General features: G+C 46.0%; 1 protein-coding gene across 1 annotated transcript; it reads left to right on the top strand.

The window, feature by feature from the left end:
* The first annotated feature begins 11,861 nt into the window (after positions 1 to 11,861).
* Positions 11,862 to 12,332, top strand: LOC124688001 (branchpoint-bridging protein-like). The gene has a single exon (XM_047221719.1). It carries the CDS (start codon positions 11,862 to 11,864, stop codon positions 12,330 to 12,332), a length of 471 nt encoding a protein of 156 aa, XP_047077675.1.
* The last annotated feature ends 7,479 nt before the right edge of the window (positions 12,333 to 19,811 follow it).

Here is a 19,811-nt window from a genome sequence, read left to right on the forward strand (position 1 = left end):
TCATTGGGTTCAAATTATCATTGGAGGAGCATTGAAAATTAAAATGACCCACTTCATGGCAAACTTCACAAATAAAAGGATAGAGGGCACAAACTTTTTACCAAGATCATCTAGAGCCCTAAGCCACTTTCTAGTTTTTTCATTAGCATGATGGATACAATATTCATCTTTGATTTGATTAATTCCACAAGGTCTATGTATTCCACAAAAATTAACATGCTTATAGGAAATAGCATTCTTAGGAGTTTGAGCATGCTTATTGCAATAATTAACAACAATTTCATTCTTCATGCAAGCCTCTTTAAAAGGTTCATGATACTTATCAAAATTCTTTTTAGGCAATTCAAAATGAGAAGCAAAGGCTTTATAAAGATTTGCGGCAACTTGAGAGTCAAGACCATAAGTAGCACTCATATTTCGAAATTTATCGGTATCCATAAAAGCTTCAATGCATTCATAATCATAATTTATACACGACTCTTTACCTTTGTCGTTCTCCCATCCTTCAGCGTTGTCCTCAATCCGATCAAGAAGATCCCACCTAGCTTCAACCTCCTTGCTTGTGAAAGATCCCTCCGAACACGCGTCCAGATAGTCCTTGTGTTGTCCTGAAAGCCTCACATAAAAATTGTTAACAATAACATTATGGGGGAGCTCATGAATGGGACATTTGAGCATTAGTGACTTCAGTCTCCCCCACGCTTGAGAAATACTCTCTCCATCACGAGGATAAAAGTTATAAATATAATTCCTATCAATATGCACTTCATGAGGAGGATAAAATTTAGAATAAAAGAGAGATGCAATTTCCTCCCAACCAAGAGAATGTCTATTCTCCAACAATTTATACCAATGCGGTTGCTTTACCGGACAGCGAAATAGAGAATAGCTTCTTCCTCACTTCATCCATAGAGATACCTGCACACTTGAATAACCCGCATAATTCATGCAAAAACGGTAAATGATCTCTAGGATGGACGAGTTCCATCCCCTTTATAGTGGTTGTCCATAACACGTTCAATAATTTTCATAGGTATTTTATACGGAATACTTTCGGCGAGGTGGATTTAAAATATCGGAAGCATCATTAGAGTTATCGCATATGGGAGATAAAGCATTATCGAGCAAAATATTTCTTCCAAAGCTGAGGAGCAAAAAAGATTATTTTTATATAAACTAGCTTCCCCAAGCTTAGACTTATCCATAGTATTAGCAGTGATTGCGTTCATACTAATATGTTCCATGGGTTTTTTAATTTTCGGATCAACCCATCCATGTCTTGAATCAGGAAATAAAGTAAGAAGCTCATTGTTGTCCATTATGCCAAACTAGTGTAAACAAGAAACAAAAAGATGCAATTGCAGGATCTAAAGGAAATAGCTTCGAGTACTTACAACGGCGAAAATAGCTTAGTAGCCGAGATCCGGAGTGTGAGTATCTTTTACCTTTTCTCCCGACAACGGCGCCGGAAAATAGCTTGATGTCTACGGGAGCTTCTATTCTTGTAGGCGGTGTTGGGCCTCCAAGAGCGAGAGGTTTGTAGAACAGCGACAAGTTTCCCTTAAGTGGATCACCCAAGGTTTATCGATCTCGGGGAGGAAGAGGTCAAAGATATCCCTCTCATGCAACCACTGCAACCACAAAGCAAGAAGTCTCTTGTGTCCCCAACACACCTAATAGGCACACTAGTTCGGCGAAGAGATAGTGAAATACGGGTGGTATAAATAAGTATGAGCGGTGGCAACGGCACCGAGAAAAGTGCTTTGCCCGGGACGAGTAAACAAGCGGTAGTAACGCAGCAAAACGGTAAACAAGCGGCGATAGCGATATTTAGGAACAAGGCCTAGGGATTACACTTTCACTAGTGGACACTCTCAACATTGATCGCATAATAAATAACTCTTTCTCATATGTGCTACATACACTCTTTTGTTGGATGATGAACACATTGCGTAGGATTACACGAACCCTCAATGCCGGAGTTAACAAGCTCCACAATTCAATGTTCATATTTAAATAACCTTAGAGCATAATAGATCATTGCAAAATAAACCAAGAACTAACATAGTGCACACACTCGTCCACATTACACTATGAAGGAGGAATAGATCACATCAATACTATCATAATGATAGTTAACTCCACAATCTACAAGAGATCATGATCATAGCCTACGACAAGAACCACACGGTGCACACACTAGTCACCTTTACACCATGCAGGAGGAATAGACTACTTTAATAACATCACATGAGTAGCACACAACTAGTAGCGATACAAAGCTCATCATATGGATCTCAATCATGTAAAGCAGCTCATGAGATCATTGTATTGAAGTACATGGGAGAGAGATTAACCACATAGCTACGGCGGAGCCCTCGGCCTCGGGGGTGGATTACTCCCTCCTCATCACGGAGGCAGCGATGGCGGTGAAGATGGCGGTGGAGACGGCGGTGGAGATGGCTCCGGGGGCAATTCCCCGTCCCGGCGGGTGCCGGAACGAGAGACTTCGTCCCCGGAGTGGAGTTTCGCGATGTGGCGGCGCCCACGGAGTCTTTACGGAGTTTCGTCAAGAGGTACTGCGTTTTTAGGTCGAAAGGGGTTATATAGGCGAAGAGGCGGCGCGGGAGGGCTGACGGGGTGGCCCCACCCTAGGCCGGCGCGGCCGGGGTCCGGCCGCGCCGCCTTATGGTGTGGTGGCCCCCTGGCCCCTCTCCAGACTCTTCTTCGGTGTTCCGGAGCCTTCCGGGAAAAATAGGAGGTTTGGCGTTGATTTCGTCCAATTCGAGAATATTGCCCGAACAGCCTTTACGGAACCAAAAACGGCGAGAAACGACAAGCGGCACTTCGGCATCTTGTTAATGGGTTAGTTCCAGAAAATGCACGAATATGACATAAAGTGTGCATAAAACATGTAGATATCATCAACAATGTGGCATGGAACATAAGAAATTATCGATACGTCGGAGACGTATCAGGGTGGCACTCCTTCCAACCTTTCTTTCACAAACCATGGCTAACCGAATCCTCGGGTGCCTGCCAACAATCTCATACCATGAAGGAGTGCCTTTTTATTTTAGTTTTATTATGATGACACTCCTCCCCACCTTTGCTTTCTCAAGCCATGGCTAACCGAATCCTTCGGGTGCCGTCCAACAATCACATACCATGGAGGAGTGTCTATTTAGGTTAATTAATTTGGGACTGAGAATCCCATTGCCAGCTCTTTTTGCAAAATTATTGGATAAGCGGATGAAGCCACTAGTCCATTGGTGAAAGTTGCCCAACAAGAATGAAAGATAAACACCACATACTTCCTCATGAGCTATAAAACATTGACACAAATCAGAGGTGATAAATTTTGAATTATTTAAAGGTAGCACTCAAGCAATTTACTTTGGAATGGCGGAGAAATACCATGTAGTAGGTAGGTATGGTGGACACAAATGGCATAGTGGTTGGCTCAAGGATTTTGGATGCATGAGAAGTATTCCCTCTCGATACAAGGTTTAGGCTAGCAAGGTTATTTGAACAAACACAAGGATGAACCGGTGCAGCAAAACTCACATAAAAGACATATTGTAAACATTATAAGACTCTACACCGTCTTCCTTGTTGTTCAAACTCTTTACTAGAAATTATCTAGACCTTAGAGAGACCAATTATGCAAACCAAATTTTAGCAAGCTCTATGTATTTCTTCATTAATAGGTGCAAAGTATATGATGCAAGAGCTTAAACATGAGCACAACAATTGCCAAGTATCACATTATCCAAGACATTTTACCAATTACTACATGTAGCATTTTTCGTTTCCAACCATATAACAATTAAGGAAGCAGTTTCAACCTTCGCCATGAAAAATAAAAGCTAAGAACACATGTGTTCGTATGAACCAGCGGAGCGTGTATCTCTCCCACACAAGCATTTATTCAAACAAAAACAAAAACAAAAGCACACAGACGCTCCAAGTAAAGTACATAAGATGTGGCCGAATAAAAATATAGTTTCAAGAGAAGGAACCTGATAATTTGTCGACGAAGAAGGGGATGCCTTGGGCATCCCCAAGCTTAGATGCTTGAGTCTTCTTGAAATATGCAGGGGTGAACCACCGGGGCATCCCCAAGCTTAGACTTTTCACTCTTCTTGATCATAGTATATCATCCTCCTCTCTTGACCCTTGAAAACTTCCTCCACACCAAACTCGAAACAAACTCATTAGAGTGTTAGTGCATAATCAAAATTCACATGTTCAGAGGTGACACAATCATTTTTAACACTTCTGGACATTGCCCAAAGCTACTGTAAGTCAATGGAACAAAGAAATTCATCCAACATAGCAAAAGAAGCAATGCGAAATAAAAGGCAGAATCTGTCAAAACAGAACAGTCCGTAAAGACGAAATTTAAAGAGGCACCAGACTTGCTCAAATGAAAATGCTCAAATTGAATGAAAGTTGCGTACATATCTGGGGATCGCTCACGTAAATTGGCATAATTTTCTGAGTTACCTACAGAGAATTAGGCCCAGATTCGTGACAGCAAGAAATCTGTTTCTGCGCAGTAATCCAAATCTAGTATTGACTTTGCTATCAAAGACTTTACTTGGCACAACAATGCAATAAAATAAAGATAAGGAGAGGTTGCTACAGTAGTAACAACTTCCAAGACACAAATATAAAACAAAGTTGCTGTAGTAAAATAAAGACATGGGTTATCTCCCAAGAAGTTCTTTCTTTATAGCCATTAAGATGGGCTCAATAATTTCAATGATGCACTCCCAAGAAATAAGAGTTGAAGCAAAAGAGAGCATCAAGAGGCAAATTCAAAACAAATTTAAGCCTAACATGCTTCCTATGCATAGGAATCTTGTAAATAAACAAGTCATGTAGGCATAATGCAACAAGCATAGAAAGATAAAACAAGTGTAACTTCAAAAATTTCAGCATATAGAGAGGTGTTTTAGTAACATGAAAACTTCTACCACCATATTTTACTCTCTCATAATAACTTTCAGTAGCATCATGAGCAAACTCAACAATATAACTATCACATAAAGCATTCTTATCATGAGTCTCATGCATAAAATTATTACTACTCCCAACATAAGCATAGTCATTCTTATTAATTGTAGTGGGAGCAAATTCAACAAAGTAGCTATCATTATTATTCTCATCATCAAATATAGGAGGCATATTGTAATCATAATCAAATTTATCCTCCATAACAGGCGGTACTAAAAGACTACTATCATTATAATCATCATAAATAGGAGGCAAAGTATCATCAAAGTAAATTTTCTCCTCAATGCTTGGGGGACTAAAAAGATCATGCTCATCAAAACCAGCTTCCCCAAGCTTAGAACTTTCTATATCATTAGCAACAATGGTATTCAAAGTGTTCATACTAATATGTTCCATGGGTTTTTTAATTTTCGCATCAAACCATCCATGTCTTAACTCAGGAAATAGAACAAGAAGCTCATTGTTGTCCATTATGCCAAACTAGTGTAAACAAGAAACAAAAAGATGCAATTGCAGGATCTAAAGGAAATAGCTTTGAACACACACACAACGGCAACAGAAAAGTACTTTACCTGGGATCGGAGTATGAGTGCCTTTTACCTTTCCTCCCCGGCAACGGCGCCAGAAAAGTGGCTAGTTGCCGGGGTTGCCGGTGTGTGAGTGCCGTTTACCTTTCCTCCCGACAACGGCGCCGGAAAAAGTGCTTGATGTCTACGGGTGCTTCTATTCTTGTAGACAGGTGTTGGGCCTCCAAGAGCGAGAGGTTTGTAGAACAACAACAAGTTTCCCTTAAGTGGATCACCCAAGGTTTATCGAACTCGGGGAGGAAGAGGTCAAAGATATCCCTCTCATACAACCACTGCAACCACAAAGCAAGAAGTCTCTTGTGTCCCCAACACACCTAATAGGTGCACTAGTTCGGCGAAGAGATAGTGAAATACGGGTGGTATGAATAAGTATGAGCGAGTAGTAACGGCGCCGAGAAAAGTGCTGGCTGGCGTGCGATTGATGGTAGTAATATTGCGGGAAGTACGGATGCGGTAAAACGAGTAAACAAGCAGCGGTAGCGATATTTAGGAACAAGGCCTAGAGATCATACTTTCACTAGTGGACACTCTCAACTTTGATCACATAACAGAATAAATAAATAGATGCTAGACTCTACACTCTCTTGTTGGATGATGAACACCACTAAGCGTGTAGGATTACACAAACCCTCAATGCCGGAGTTAACAAGCTCCACAATATTCAATGTTCATATTTAAATAACCTTAGAGTGCATGACGAGATCAACATAACCAAACCAAGTACTAACATAGCATGCACACTATCACCTTCACACTACGAAAGGAGGCATAGATCACATCAATACCATCATAGCAATAGTTAACTTCATAATCTACAAGAGATCACAATCATAGCCTACGCCAAGTACTACACGATGCACACACTATCACCATTACACCGTGCGGGAGGAATAAACTACTTTAATAACATCACTAGAGTAGCACACGGATATATTGTGATACAAAACACATTGCAATCATAAAGAGATATAAATAAGCACTTCACTATGCCATTCATAACGGTGAATAAGTATTACGTGAAATATAGCCTAAGAGACCCACACGGTGCACACACTTGTCATCTTTACACACGTGGGACAAGGAGTCTCCAGGAGATCACATAAGTAAAATCCACTTGACTAGCATAATGACATCTAGATTACAAGCATCATCATATGAATCTCAATCATGTAAGGCAGCTCATGAGATTATTGTATTGAAGTACATAGGAGAGAGATTAACCACATAGCTACCGGTACGAGCCCAGAGCCTCGATGGAGAACTACTCCCTCCTCATGGGAGACGAGTGGCGTTGATGAAGATGGCGGTGGTGTCGATGGAGAAGCCTTCCGGGGGCACTTCCCCGTCCGGCGGCGTGCCGGGAACGGAGACTCCTGTCCCCCGGATCTTGGCTTCGCGATGGCGGCGGCTGCGGAAGGTTTTCTCCGGTTTCGTCGAACGTGGTAGGGTTTTCGCGACGAAGACCTTAAGTAGGCGGAAGGGCAGCCTCGGAGGGGGCTCGGTGGGCCCACACACTAGGGGGCGCGGCCCCCCTCCGGCCGCGCCGGGGTGGCATGTGGGGCCCCCGGGGCTCCTCTCCGTACTTCTTCGATGCTACGGAACCTTCCGGGAAAAATAGGATGCTTGGGCGTTGATTTCGTCCGATTCCGAGAATATTTCCTTACTAGGATTTACGGAACCAAAAACAGCGAAAACGACAAGCGGCCCTTCGGCATCTCGTCAATAGGTTAGTTCCGGAAAACGCATAAATATGACATAAAGTATGTATAAAACATGTAGATATCATCAATAATGTGGCATGGAACATAAGAAATTATCGATACGTCGGAGACGTATCATTGATCAACAGTGATCTGTTCTTGGTGGAATAGATACTGGAGGGTTTATGCTACTGTGGTGTTCTTGCTGTTCTTGCTGGTCTTACCCTTCTGGTTCTTGTGTCGATGAGCATTAGGGTTTGTGGCTGAAAAGCCTGTATACCCCTGGTGCTATGCTCCTTGGTCGACAGCCAGGCTCTTTGGTTTGGTGACTAGCCAAAGTTGTTTTGTGTTGGTGGCCATGCAAGCATCCCTGTGAGCTGTGTGCTTCACACGTTGGAACTTGTTCCCTTGGAATGAATCAGCTCGGCTTGTGCAAGCTTATCCCCCTATTTCCTATTTTTATTAATCATCCAAGTGGCTTTGCCACTTGGTGTAATGTGGTGAATTGTGTTTCTTGTCTTTCAGGTTTTGAAGAAGATAAAATCATCCATAGCTCCATCATAGTCAAGATGATGATCAATAGTTAGGGCCTTAGTTATAGATTCATGTAATTTCCCCTTTTTCATTTATTTCTTTTTCATTTATTTGATTTATTGTAATATCCATAAGAATATTGTAAATGACAATGTAATGTGTGTGTTGTTTAATAAAGCTCAAGGTTTATCTAATTTGAGCTTTATATTATTTAATTATCTTTATCCTCTATTGTTATCTATATTATCCAATATTATTATTATATGATTTGAATTGTATTTGAATTGTTTGATTTTGAATTTGAATTAAAACTCAATTTGTTTTTCATGTTTGAATCCCACAGGTTGATAAGCAACTCATATGCACACTAAATGCAAAGAGGTCATGTCGAAGTTTATCGCACTCTCGAACCCTAAACCTAAGTGGTGTCGAGAGAGAAATTTGATCCCTCGTTGATGTATTATGCATTTAAGCGCGAAATTTTCCCAGATTTTATGATGCAATGCACATCCCTTCCTAAATCTACCCCGCAATTGTCTGAAATCTTGGGATGTTACATAAACTGTGGCTGCCAAATTTTGTCTTGGCAAAATGTGGTTGTGAACCAAACATCCCCGAGAATAACTCGCATACGCATCTGTGAAAGTAAGAAGGGCAATAAAACCGTTACCAAACAAGTCCACCACGTTTCGATACTCTTACTTTTCGAAATTAGCTACATATGTCATGACCACTTACATGCATTAAAACAATGATACACTTTGTATGTGGTCTTGGAGAGTGTCTTGGGCACGAATTCTAGCTCCTCTTCCTGTAATAATGAAAATATAATAGCACTATCGAGGTTGTTTGACAAATGTAATCCAATAATAGTATGCTATTCTATTTCTGAACCCTCAACAAATTCATCCACAAATATTTGCTCGTCTAAAGTTGGATTATAGAAAGGCAATTGGTTTCCCACCTTTTCAAAGTGCTCCACATATTTAGAGACAATACCTACTTGTTTTAACTAACACGATTGACACCGATATTGCACATGTTTGTTCTTACCAATTTTATCATGAACTAACCTACATACCTCATCCCATTCTTCTACCCTCCCTTTTGCTTCAACATTACGAAGCCACATAGCTGTAGTGCTTTTGAAATTAATCAAGGCATAATGTGGACGAAGAGTAAGCACTACATGGTATAAATCAAAGTATGTTTCAAATTCATGTTGACAATTTTACGATTTTCTCCATCAAATTTGGGAAATCCATCTTTAGTGTAGCATGCGAACTAGATCGATGATGATAATCATCCACTCCAAACAGACTCGTAGGGTCACCTGAAACATGAATCAATGGGCGGTGACTACTTGCATCCTCCCGATGGACGCAGCGGGTTCCCGAGGAGACCGTGCGCAGCGTAGATGAGCGTCACTGTGGTCGAAGATTCGAAGCCCAGTCCACACGCAGTTGGGTGCGCCAACGCAACTTCACGAGATGGAGGTGGCTTCAAGTTAAAATGTGGTGCAGTCGACCACGCCTGATCTGGATCCTCCAAGGCCCATTGCACGTCGCGTGGAGTGGCGACGCAACGTACTCCATGTACGCGTACTATAGATTAGCACGCTTGGCGTCGGAGGCGAGCTTCTCCTAAAGCCCAACGACCTTGATATCCATGGAAGACATACGGTCTATCACCTGCATGAGCATCACCTCGACCTGACATTTTGGGCAGTCTAATCCCCGATGGTGTGTTATATTACTTCCTCCACTTGATTTTGTGTTTGACACGGAGCCAACATGCTAAGCCGAGCAATTTTGGAGCGAAATCGACCGCTCGCGGGTAGTTACGAAGAAAACTTTGTGCAAACCAATGAACATCACCTCCATCCTGACATTTTGGGCAGTCTAATCCCCCATGGTGTGTTAGATTACTTCCTCCACTAGAATTTTTGTTTGACACGGAGCCAACATGCTAAGACGAGCAATTTCGGAGCGAAATCAACCACTCACGTGTGTTTACGAAGAAAACTTTGCGCAAACCAATGAGCATCACCTCGATCCTGACATTTTAGGAAGTTTAATCCCCCATGGTGTGTTAGATTACTTCCTCCATTTGATTTTGTGTTTGACACAGAGCCAACATGCTAAGCCGAGCAATTTCGGAGCGAAATCGACCACTCGCTTGTGTTTACTAAGAAACTTTGTGCAAACCAATGAGCATCACCTCGATCCTGAAATTTTGGGCAGTCTAATCTCCCATGGTGTGTTAGATTACTTCCTCCACTTGATTTTGTGTTTGACACGGAGCCAATATGCTAAGCCGAGCAATTTCAGAGCGAAATCGAACACTCGCGGGTGTTTACGAAGAAAACTTTGTGCAAACCAATGAGCATCACCTCCATCCTGACATTTTGGATAGTCTAATCCCCATGGTGTGTTAGATTACTTCCTCCACTTGATTTTGTGTTTGACACGGAGACAACATGCTAAGCCGAGCAATTTCAGAGCGAAATCGACCACTCGCGGGTGTTTACAAAGAAAACTTTGTGCAAACCAATGAGCATCACCTACATCCTGACATTTTGGGTAGTCTAATCCCCCATGGTGTGTTAGATTACTTCCTCCACTTGATTTTGTGTTTGACACGGAGCCAACATACTAGGCCGAGCAATTTTGGAGCGAAACCAACCACTCATGGGTGTTTACGAAGAAAGACGGTTAAACAAATGCACCATTGCTAGATCAGAAATGGATTGGGGAGAAAAAAGAATTAAATGTCCTCTTAAATGCACCAAGTAAAGTTATTCTTACTTCTATTTCATTTAAGAAACATATTTTCTTCTTATAGAAAAACATTAAGAGCATGTACAATGGTAGAGAAGGCATACTTCCCTTATCCCGCCACATCATCTAGAGAAGACAATTGGTATAAGTCCTACAATGTGTTATATCTTATTGCCATCCCTAGCAATTAATGATAATCAATTAAATTTGATACTAAAGGAAAACATGTCGTACAATGGAGAAAATAACATTCCCTTATTTTACAAGAGATGATCTATTTGCCAAAGAAAAACAACCTTTTCTTCCTTCATTCTGTCTCCTCCAACTAAACAAAAATCTGATGTGACATCTCTAAGGAAAAGCTGACATCATCTCATTGTACGTGTCATAAGAGTTCACAATTACCAGTAGTGAAGTTGGTCTGATTTGTCTTCCCGTTAGGCATACATCTTGTCGCTTTATTAGACAAGAAAAAAAGCATAACACGCAGGGACGGAGCCAGCATGGGGCTGGTTTGGGCCATGGCCCCCCTCATGATGGATTTTTTTTTGAAAATGCTCTTGTTAATATAATGATTTGACCTGCAATTTTACCTAAATTTAGCTATTTGGCCCCCTTCAAGAATTTTTACATGAAATTGGCTCCCATTATATCACTTTTCTAGCTCCGTCCTTGTCTCCCTGATAACACGGACAATTAGTGGAAATAGCGTGACACATCGTGTGCAATATGTGCGGTTTCTTCTAATAAAGATTTTATTTATACAATAAAAACGTTTTTGTAAGGCGTGAATCATCGTCACACGGGCTGACAGGCTGCAAGATATAATGGCAATTACACACTCACTTGATTTGTTAAAATAAAAATTACACCCTCATTCTCTGCACGGTCCATGAAGCGAGCCAGCTGATGGCATTCTCGTTATTTACAGCTTACCTGGTGGCAATTTGCGAGCGGCACCGCTATAAATAGGCCCCCCCACCCCACCTCCCCGACCTCCACTTCATTCTGGAGAGAACCTTCTCTCTCATGCCCTGCTCCTTCCGTCCTCGTCTCTCTCTCTGCGATTCTACGGATTTGCTGTGCTGTGGGTCCCGCCGCACCCCACAACTCCCTTCCGCTGTACTCTAGCTTTTTAAACCAGTTTCCTTTTCCTCCTCATATTTTCCTCCTTCCCCTGCCTCTCTATCGGCGATCCCGCCCCGGCCCCGCCGCTGCTCTCTCTCGCCCGCATCGGGATGTCGATCTGCGCGAGGATGGACGCGCCACGCGGCGGCGCGCTCGGGAAGCGGAAGGACCGGGACTACTTCTCGCCGCCGCCGTCGTCTTCGTCGGAGCAGCAGAAGGCGCCGCTCCCGCCGCTGCCTAGGAAGCCCGAGCAGCGCAACAAGCCGCTTCAGCTCTCGCGGTTCGCCAACAAGCCCACCACCATGCCGCCACCGCCGCCGCCGCCTCCCCAGGGCGCTACCAGCAAGCTCCTCGCCGGGTACCTGGCGCACGAGTTCCTCAGGTTCGGCACGCTCCTCGGGGAGCGCCCGCCCGCGCCGGCCCGGAAGGGGTACTCCGCCGCGGCGCGCCCCGCGCCCGCGCTAGACCCCGCGAGGAGGTACGCCGAGGCGTCCACGCTGCTGATGGTGGCGGGCGGGCCCCACATCCCCGGCGTCGTCAACCCGACGCAGCTCGGCCGCTGGCTCCGGATTAAGGAGTGATGGCGGCGGCGCGCATTGCCCGAGGTAGGTGATTCGCGTCCGGGTGCGTGCCGCGTGCACGGCCCCCGAGGCGACCGTCCCGGCGAGGAACCCATGCTTTTTGGACATAGTAAGTCGTGGTGGGTACTTTCGACGTATCCTTTCCCTTTTCCTAATTTTCCAGTTGTTTCGTTCTCAGAAGTTCATGTAGTACAATTGATTGGGAAACTAGAGGCACTACTAGCTTTTGACGCGTTGTTGCTGGTACTTGTAAACATGTGTTCCAACGTCTATCTGAACTCTCTGTAGTCATCTGTATGAGAAAATCTCTTGAGGAATCGCTTAGCGTTTGCTATGACCTCCGATTATAATCTACTAGCAACCGAACGAAAAGGGCATAGAGATGCTTGATCATTGTGATTGAGGACGTAGAAACTAGAGGCACTAGCTTTTGACGCGTTGTTGCTGGTACTCGTAAACATGTGTTCCTCCGTCTATCTGAACTCTCGGTAGTGTAGTCTGTACGAGAAAATCTCTTGACGAATCGTTGAATCGCTTAGCGTTTGCTATGATCTACTGTTATCATCTACAGTAGTAAATGAACGAAAAAGGGCATAGAGATGCGTGATCATTGTGATCGAGGACGTAGAAATGCTTCGCTTGCGTACGTTCTCGATCGTTTAATTTCAGGCATTTATCCGAGATTTGATTGAGCAACGAATCGAGAGGGTCGGCTTTTGTTGGCATTGCGTGTCGTAGCAACTTCCTTCACGTACCTTGTTGCTGCTGGTGCTGTGGTTAATTTTATTTAGGCGCCTTTGCATCGATGCCTCCCTGATTGTACCGTGTCTCGATCTCAGCTTGATGTGGCGATTTACACAAAAATAACCCAAAAGTGAAAAGCACAGACTAAGCCCTCCAGCGAAACTATTTCACCAATCTAACCCTTTTGTGTGGCGCCCCTCCCACGGGCACCACACATGCCCATGTGGCTCCCCTCCTGCCAGCGCCACTGTCCCAGCCGACGTGGCCCCCTCGCTGCTGAGCTGGTGCGCCCATCCGGCGATGGCAGCATGTGTGGCGCCCCTCCCAACGGCGCCACACATGCACTTGGAATTGCCCAAAACATACCGTGAGACAAATCCTCTGGGACTTAGCCGTTTTGCGAGGCTCGATGTGTGGCGCCGATGCCACGGGCGCCACACTAGCCTGTGTGGCGCCGATGCCACGGGCGCCACACATCCACTTAAGTCCTCGAAATCATGTACCATAAGTACACGCGGGCGTACGTCCTCCGAGTGTCCTCGTCGGCCTCTTCCGGGCATTCTCCAAAGTTAGTCCTGATCCATTCGAAAGACGCGCCGGCGGGAACTCTCTTCTTTGGTTACGTTGGCGGCGGAGGAGCCCCGCCAATAAGCGCCTCCATCTCGCCGGCGCCACCCATCGAAGCTGTGTTCATACACGGTGGCTCGCCACTGAATAGGTAGTCCAAGGATCATGGAAACATCCTCGGAGAGTAGGGGCCATCTCGCCGGCCCTCAAGTGGAAGGTGTGAGTCTCCGGCCTCCACCGGTCGACAAGGGCGGTGAGTGCCGAGGGGTTCATGTGTGGCCCCCACGGCTTACAAGGGATATGAACGGCATAAGACCGGTAGGCCGGATGAACTCCGTGTACCTCTCGTCATACGGTATATCCATTGTGCCATGGTAACGAATCTTCAAAGGGTGAAGATCCGTTCCCCTCTCCGTCATATGAACAGCCCGGTGCATCCTCGTCGTACTCTTCATCCGGAAGCCACACCATCCTACATGTTTACACAACCATATTATGAGTCATTCCACTAACAAAAATGAGCAACACATACATGAGAGTTCATATCCAAATACATGAGAGTTCCATACATACACACATACATTCATATCTAGGGTTCCAACAAATATTTGGTTCAAATATGAGTTATTCCATCACAAATAGTAGACATTTCAAGACATACATACATAGAATTTGAACACATACATAGCCATTTTATATCTACATAGCCAAATCTAGGGTTCATATCCAAATCCACCAACATATCCAAATCTAGGGTTCATATCCAAATCCACTAACATATCTAGGGTTCCTACACATACACATTCAACACTTACATAGCCATTTTATATCTACATAGCCAAATCTAGGGTTCATATCCAAATCCACCAACAATAGTGGTCGAATCAGAGGGAATCGAAGGGGAATACCTTGAGGAATGGAGGAGGAAGGACTTGGCCGGATAGATCTGACGATTCCTTGGTCGATTTGGTGGGGGGGCCGAAGGGGAGGCGGGCGGCGGCGGCGGTTGGGGAGAAGAAGCAGAGAGGAAGAGAAAGAAGAAAGAGAGGGTCGGGCTGGGCGCGGGCGCGGGCGCCACACTTAAGTGGATGTGTGGCGCCCGTGGCATCGGCGCCACACAGGCTAGTGTGGTGCCCGTGGCATCGGCCCACACATTGAGCCTCGCAAAACGCCTAAGTCCCAGAGGATTTGTCTCACAGTATGTTTTGGGCAATTCCAAGTGCATGTGTGGCGCCGTTGGGAGGGGCGCCACACATGCTGCCACGTCGGATGGGCGCACCAGCTCAGCGGTGAGGGGGCCACGTCGGCTGGGACGGTGGCGCCGGCGGGAGGAGAGCCACATGGGCATGTGTGGCGCCCGTGGGAGGGCGCCACAAAAGGGTTAGATTGGTGAAATAGTTTCGCCGGAGGGTTAGTCTGTGCTTTTCTTTCACTTTTGGGTTATTTTTGTGCAAATCGCCGCTTGATGTCCCTTGATCGGGTTAAGAATCTGCTCCATTCCTTTTCCCAAAAAAAAGAAAAGGAATCTGCCACATTTCGAACAGAGCGAAGTACAGGTATACTGTTTTCATGACTGGAATTTTGCCGTTTTATTCATGATGATCAACTGATTGCTAGCCTTGCCAAGAAAATAAATACAAAAGACGTGATATATGGTTCTAGTCTTTGTTCTCAATTTTCTTTTCCAGAAGACAAAAGTCGTCGTTCTCGATTTCTCGTTCAATCCATCATGCCAGAAGCATTTTCGTTTTGGTCAATTCTTCGTGCGTGCATGGCCAGGGTCACAGGCTCACATGGTTAAATTATGCACGGTCAACCGTTGGATTTAGCTAAGACTAGTCGTAGCGGGCAGTAACTTAGATTAGTAAGAGCATCTCCAGTCGCGAGTCGCGTCCCCCAAACCGTTCCTCAAAGTGATTTGGGGCGCGCACAAAAAAACGTTCACAGCCGCGTCCCCAAATACGTTTTTTATCCGGCGCGGTCCGATACGGTGTCCGGCGCCCTGTGGCCGTTCCCGCTACACAGGGGACGTTCCGGGCACGCCGGACACAACGAAAAGCGAGGCGGGGAGTGCTGGGGCTGATGCGTCAGCGACACATTCAAATTTGGATCTAACCGTCGTCTACCTCGCGGCGGAAGTTATTCGCGCGCAGTGACACACGATCGAAGCGTCGCAGCTTTGCCTTAATGGCAACGGAGGGGCAGGCGAGACGTCTCGTTGGTGCTGCGTAGCCTCCACGCGTCGCCGGCGTTCGCACGCCACCGCGCGTTCCTGCACTTTCTTCCCGCCGTTTCTCGTCTTTTCCTGCGCTTTCTTCCCGACGCCGACGTCTATAAAAGGCTCTCCCGGCTCAATGGCAGCCACCACAGCCACCGGCACCCCTTTCTCCGCCAAAAGCCCTCGTCTCCTCCACCACCACTGCGCAATGACGCCACCGCCGTCTCCTCCACCTCCACCACCGGATTTGCAGTTCGACATCTCCGCCGCCGCCCAGGAAGAGCGGCGGCGCGGGGCGGAGATTTGGTGTGAAGGGTGGCGGCAACGGCGGGAGGCACTCGAGCAGCGGGCCCGTCAACAGCGTGAGGCAGCGGCGGCGGCAGCAGCGGGAGACCCCGTAGCTGACGAGAACGCAACGTGGGAGGGGGAGGCGTTGGCGGACACCATTGCGTCGTTCGACGCCGCCACGGCAGAAGAGGCACGATGGCGCCGGACGGAAGAGATTGGCCAACGGTGGGCTGATGAGCGCCATCGCCAGTGCGAGGAGCGGGAGGCGCAGTACCGTGAACGGCGGGAGGCGATCGAGCGCCGGTGGCGGGAGTCGATGGAGCGGTCGCTGCAGCTGCCGGCGGAGGAGCGTCAGCAGCGGGAGGCGGCGCTGGCAGCAACGGAGGCGGCCTGGGGGAGGCGGGCGGAAGCGTTGGCGGCGCGCCTGGAGGCGCGAATGGAGTAGGAGGGGGAGGAGGAGACGGAGGCCGATGCGGAGGAGAAGGAGACGGAGCAGGAGGACGACGACTTCGAGTGGTCCGACGACGACGGGTCGCTCCTGGACGAGACAGCCGATCAGCAACGCGCGCTCGTCAAGTCCTTCGAGTCGGAGAAGAAGCTCCAGGACGCCGCCCGTGCCCGCGAAGAGGCGCGGATTCATCGCGCCGTCGAGCTCTCCGTCTAGACGGCACAACAGGGGAGGGCAGGCGACGACGCGCTGCTGGAGCAGCGGCGTCTGGCCACCGCCCTACGCATGGAGAGGCGGCGCGCGCAGCAGGGGCTGCGGCGGAGGGGAGGCGACGACGGGGCAGGACGGTCGAACGCACCGCCGGACGGTCAGTAGGCTAGGGTTTAGATGAAATCTAGCCGTTTTCATTCAAACTTTGTAACATATAATCAAATTTGAATGAAAACCTTTATTTTCGTGCACCAAATATTCATTTGGGGACGGCGTTTGGGGGACGCGACTGGGGAGCGACGTCCCCTAAACGCGGCACGAACAAAACACGTCGCCCAAACGCTCAATCCGGCGCCGTTTGGGGGCGGTTTGGGGGACGCGAATGGAGACGCTATAACATGGCATATGTACTACTCTAAGGGCATCTTCAACGGGCCGACGCATTTCGAACGTCCGAAATGTCCGGTTGTGTCCGTTTGCGTCGGCCCGTGGATGCCATGCGGCCCACGGCGACCGTTTGCGTCGGGGGATCTCCGGTGGTGCGGACGCATTTTTTTAGCGGAGACAGCGTCAGGGTCGTTAATGGCGGTTTAACGTCCCGTTGAGGCCTGCCGCCGACGACGGTCGTTCCCGCGCTTTTTGCTGAAAGGACACGGATGTCGCCTAGAGGGGGGTGAATAGGCGTTTTAAAACTTTTACGTGATGGGCTTAACAAATGCGAAATAAAACTAGCGTTTACTTTGTCAAGCCCAAAGCCTATATACTATGGTTCACCTATGTGCACCAACAACTTATGCTAAGCAATACAAGCAACTATATGATAGCAAGATATATAACTTCAAGCACGATGGCTATCATAAAGTAAAGTGCATAACTAAAGAGCTCAGGTATAGGAATAACCGAAGTGACGCGGAGACAATGATGTATCCCGAAGTTCACACTCTTGCGAGTGCTACTCTCCGTTGGAGCGGTGTGGAGGACAAGTCACTCCAAATGCACGAGGGCCACCGTATTCTTCTCGAGAATTCCCACCAAAAGGGATGTCCTCGATCCACGATGGAACCTTAGGGAGGTCACCGAACCCGCACAAAGCTTGGGGCTATCTCCACAACTTAATTGGAGGCTCCCAATAAATTGCCACTATAATTTCACTTGTTCTTTCACTGTAATTTCAGTGCTAGAATATGGAATTATTTGCAGATTGATTGGCAGCAGCATGATGATTTGCAGGTGGTGTTGAGTGAGGCCAAAAGAAGCTTTCGGCAGCCTTTTTTCATGGAGGTTATTATTACTGCCTGCTGGAATATTTGGCTCATCCGAAATGGGAGAATTTTTAGGCAGGAGAATGTTTCTTTTGCTAGATGGAAGGTCAAATTTGTACAGGATATGTTTTGGCTGCAGTACAGAATAAAGGCCAAGCATAAGAATAGTCTTCTTAGTTGGCTCAAGTCCCTGCCTTAGAGACTGTATTAGTTTAGCCTTTTTTAGCCTTGTTTAGTTTTAGGCTTCTTTTTTGTACATTAACTTTTTTATATAAAATTTAATAAAATTTGCTGGTGGGGATTTTTGCCTCACAGTCTTGCTTCAAAAAAATAAATTGCCACTAAGGCCTTGCCCTTGAAGAATCTGCACAACTTAATTGGAGTCCCCAAGAACACCACTAAGGTGCCACAAAGGTCTTGCCCTTGAAGAATCTCCACAACTTAATTGGAGTCCCCAAGAACACCACTAAGATGCCACAAAGGCCACTAAGCCGTCTAGGGTCCAAAGACCCAAGAGTAACAATCTTCTTGCTTTCACTTCCACGAATCACCGTGGAGAACTCAAACCGATGCACCAAATGCAATGGCAATAACACCACAAAGATGCTCAAGTACTTCTCTCTCAAATTCCAACAAAGCTACAAAAGCTATTGGGGGAATAAGAGAGGAAGAACAAATAGGAGGAGGAACACCAAATTTCTCCAAGATCTAGATCTAGTGGATTCCCCTCACAAAGAGAGGGATTTGATTGGTGAAGATGTAGATCTAGATCTCCTCTATCTATCTCTCAAATAGATGCAAGATTCATGTGAGGGGAGGGAGATAGCAAGCTCAAAGAAGGTCAATAATGGAGGCAAAAACGAGCTCAAACGGTTGGGGAACTTTGGGGAAGAAGACCCCCTTAAATAGGGCAAGAGAAATTGAGGCATATGTAGCAAGTTCTTTTCTTCTCCTTCTTCTCACTAGATTTCTCCACAATGGGATCATTGGCTTGATTCTTTTTGGGAAGTGGCATTTCTTCAACTTGAGGTTGAATATGAGTTTGAGATTGAGGCCGCTTCCCTTTTGCTTCTTCTTCAAAGGGCAATATCTAACATGATGCCCTTCAATTTTGCACTTGAAGCAAACAATCTTGGCCGGATCTTTGACTTGTAGTTGGCCCTTCTTAATCTTGTTGTTCTTGGACTTGTTCTTGTTGTTGGATTTGAATCCAAGTCCACTCTTGTCATTAGGGGATTGTTGCATACTCAACATTGTGTCAAGTTTAAATTTCCCTTCATGACTCTTTACCAAATCATTCTTCAAAGAAGTGATTGGGCCTTGAGATCTTTGATTTCCTCTACATGGTTAGTAACAACACAAGTACTAGATGAAGTAGAACCTTCATTGTTAGAGGGGCAAGGCAAGGAAGATAATTCATCACAAGATTTAGCAATATGATGAGTGGATGAATTACAAGGACTAACACATGACAATATAGCATTTTGAGTAGTAGTGCTAGTATCCACATGAGGCTTACAAGGTGTTGACTTTGATATGATAGCCTCATGAGCTAACTTTAGCCTATCATGAGAGGCTAGAAGATCCTCATGGGAGCTAAAAAGCTTTCCATGATTTTCTTCCAATTTCCCATAATTGCTAGTTAGCAAATCAAGTTGAGCCCTTAGCTCAACATTCTCCTTCAAGATAGATGCTTCACAAGAAGTAGAGTTAGTAGCACAAGCATCATTATTAATAGAAAT

Source organism: Lolium rigidum, chromosome 2 (genome assembly GCF_022539505.1).
Source record: "Lolium rigidum isolate FL_2022 chromosome 2, APGP_CSIRO_Lrig_0.1, whole genome shotgun sequence".
NCBI classification, from domain to species: Eukaryota; Viridiplantae; Streptophyta; class Magnoliopsida; order Poales; family Poaceae; genus Lolium; species Lolium rigidum.

Coding starts and splice junctions, on each gene's coding strand:
- LOC124688001 (XM_047221719.1), top strand. CDS start 11,862: ATGTCGATCTGCGCGAGGATGGACGCGCCACGCGGCGGCGCGCTCGGG.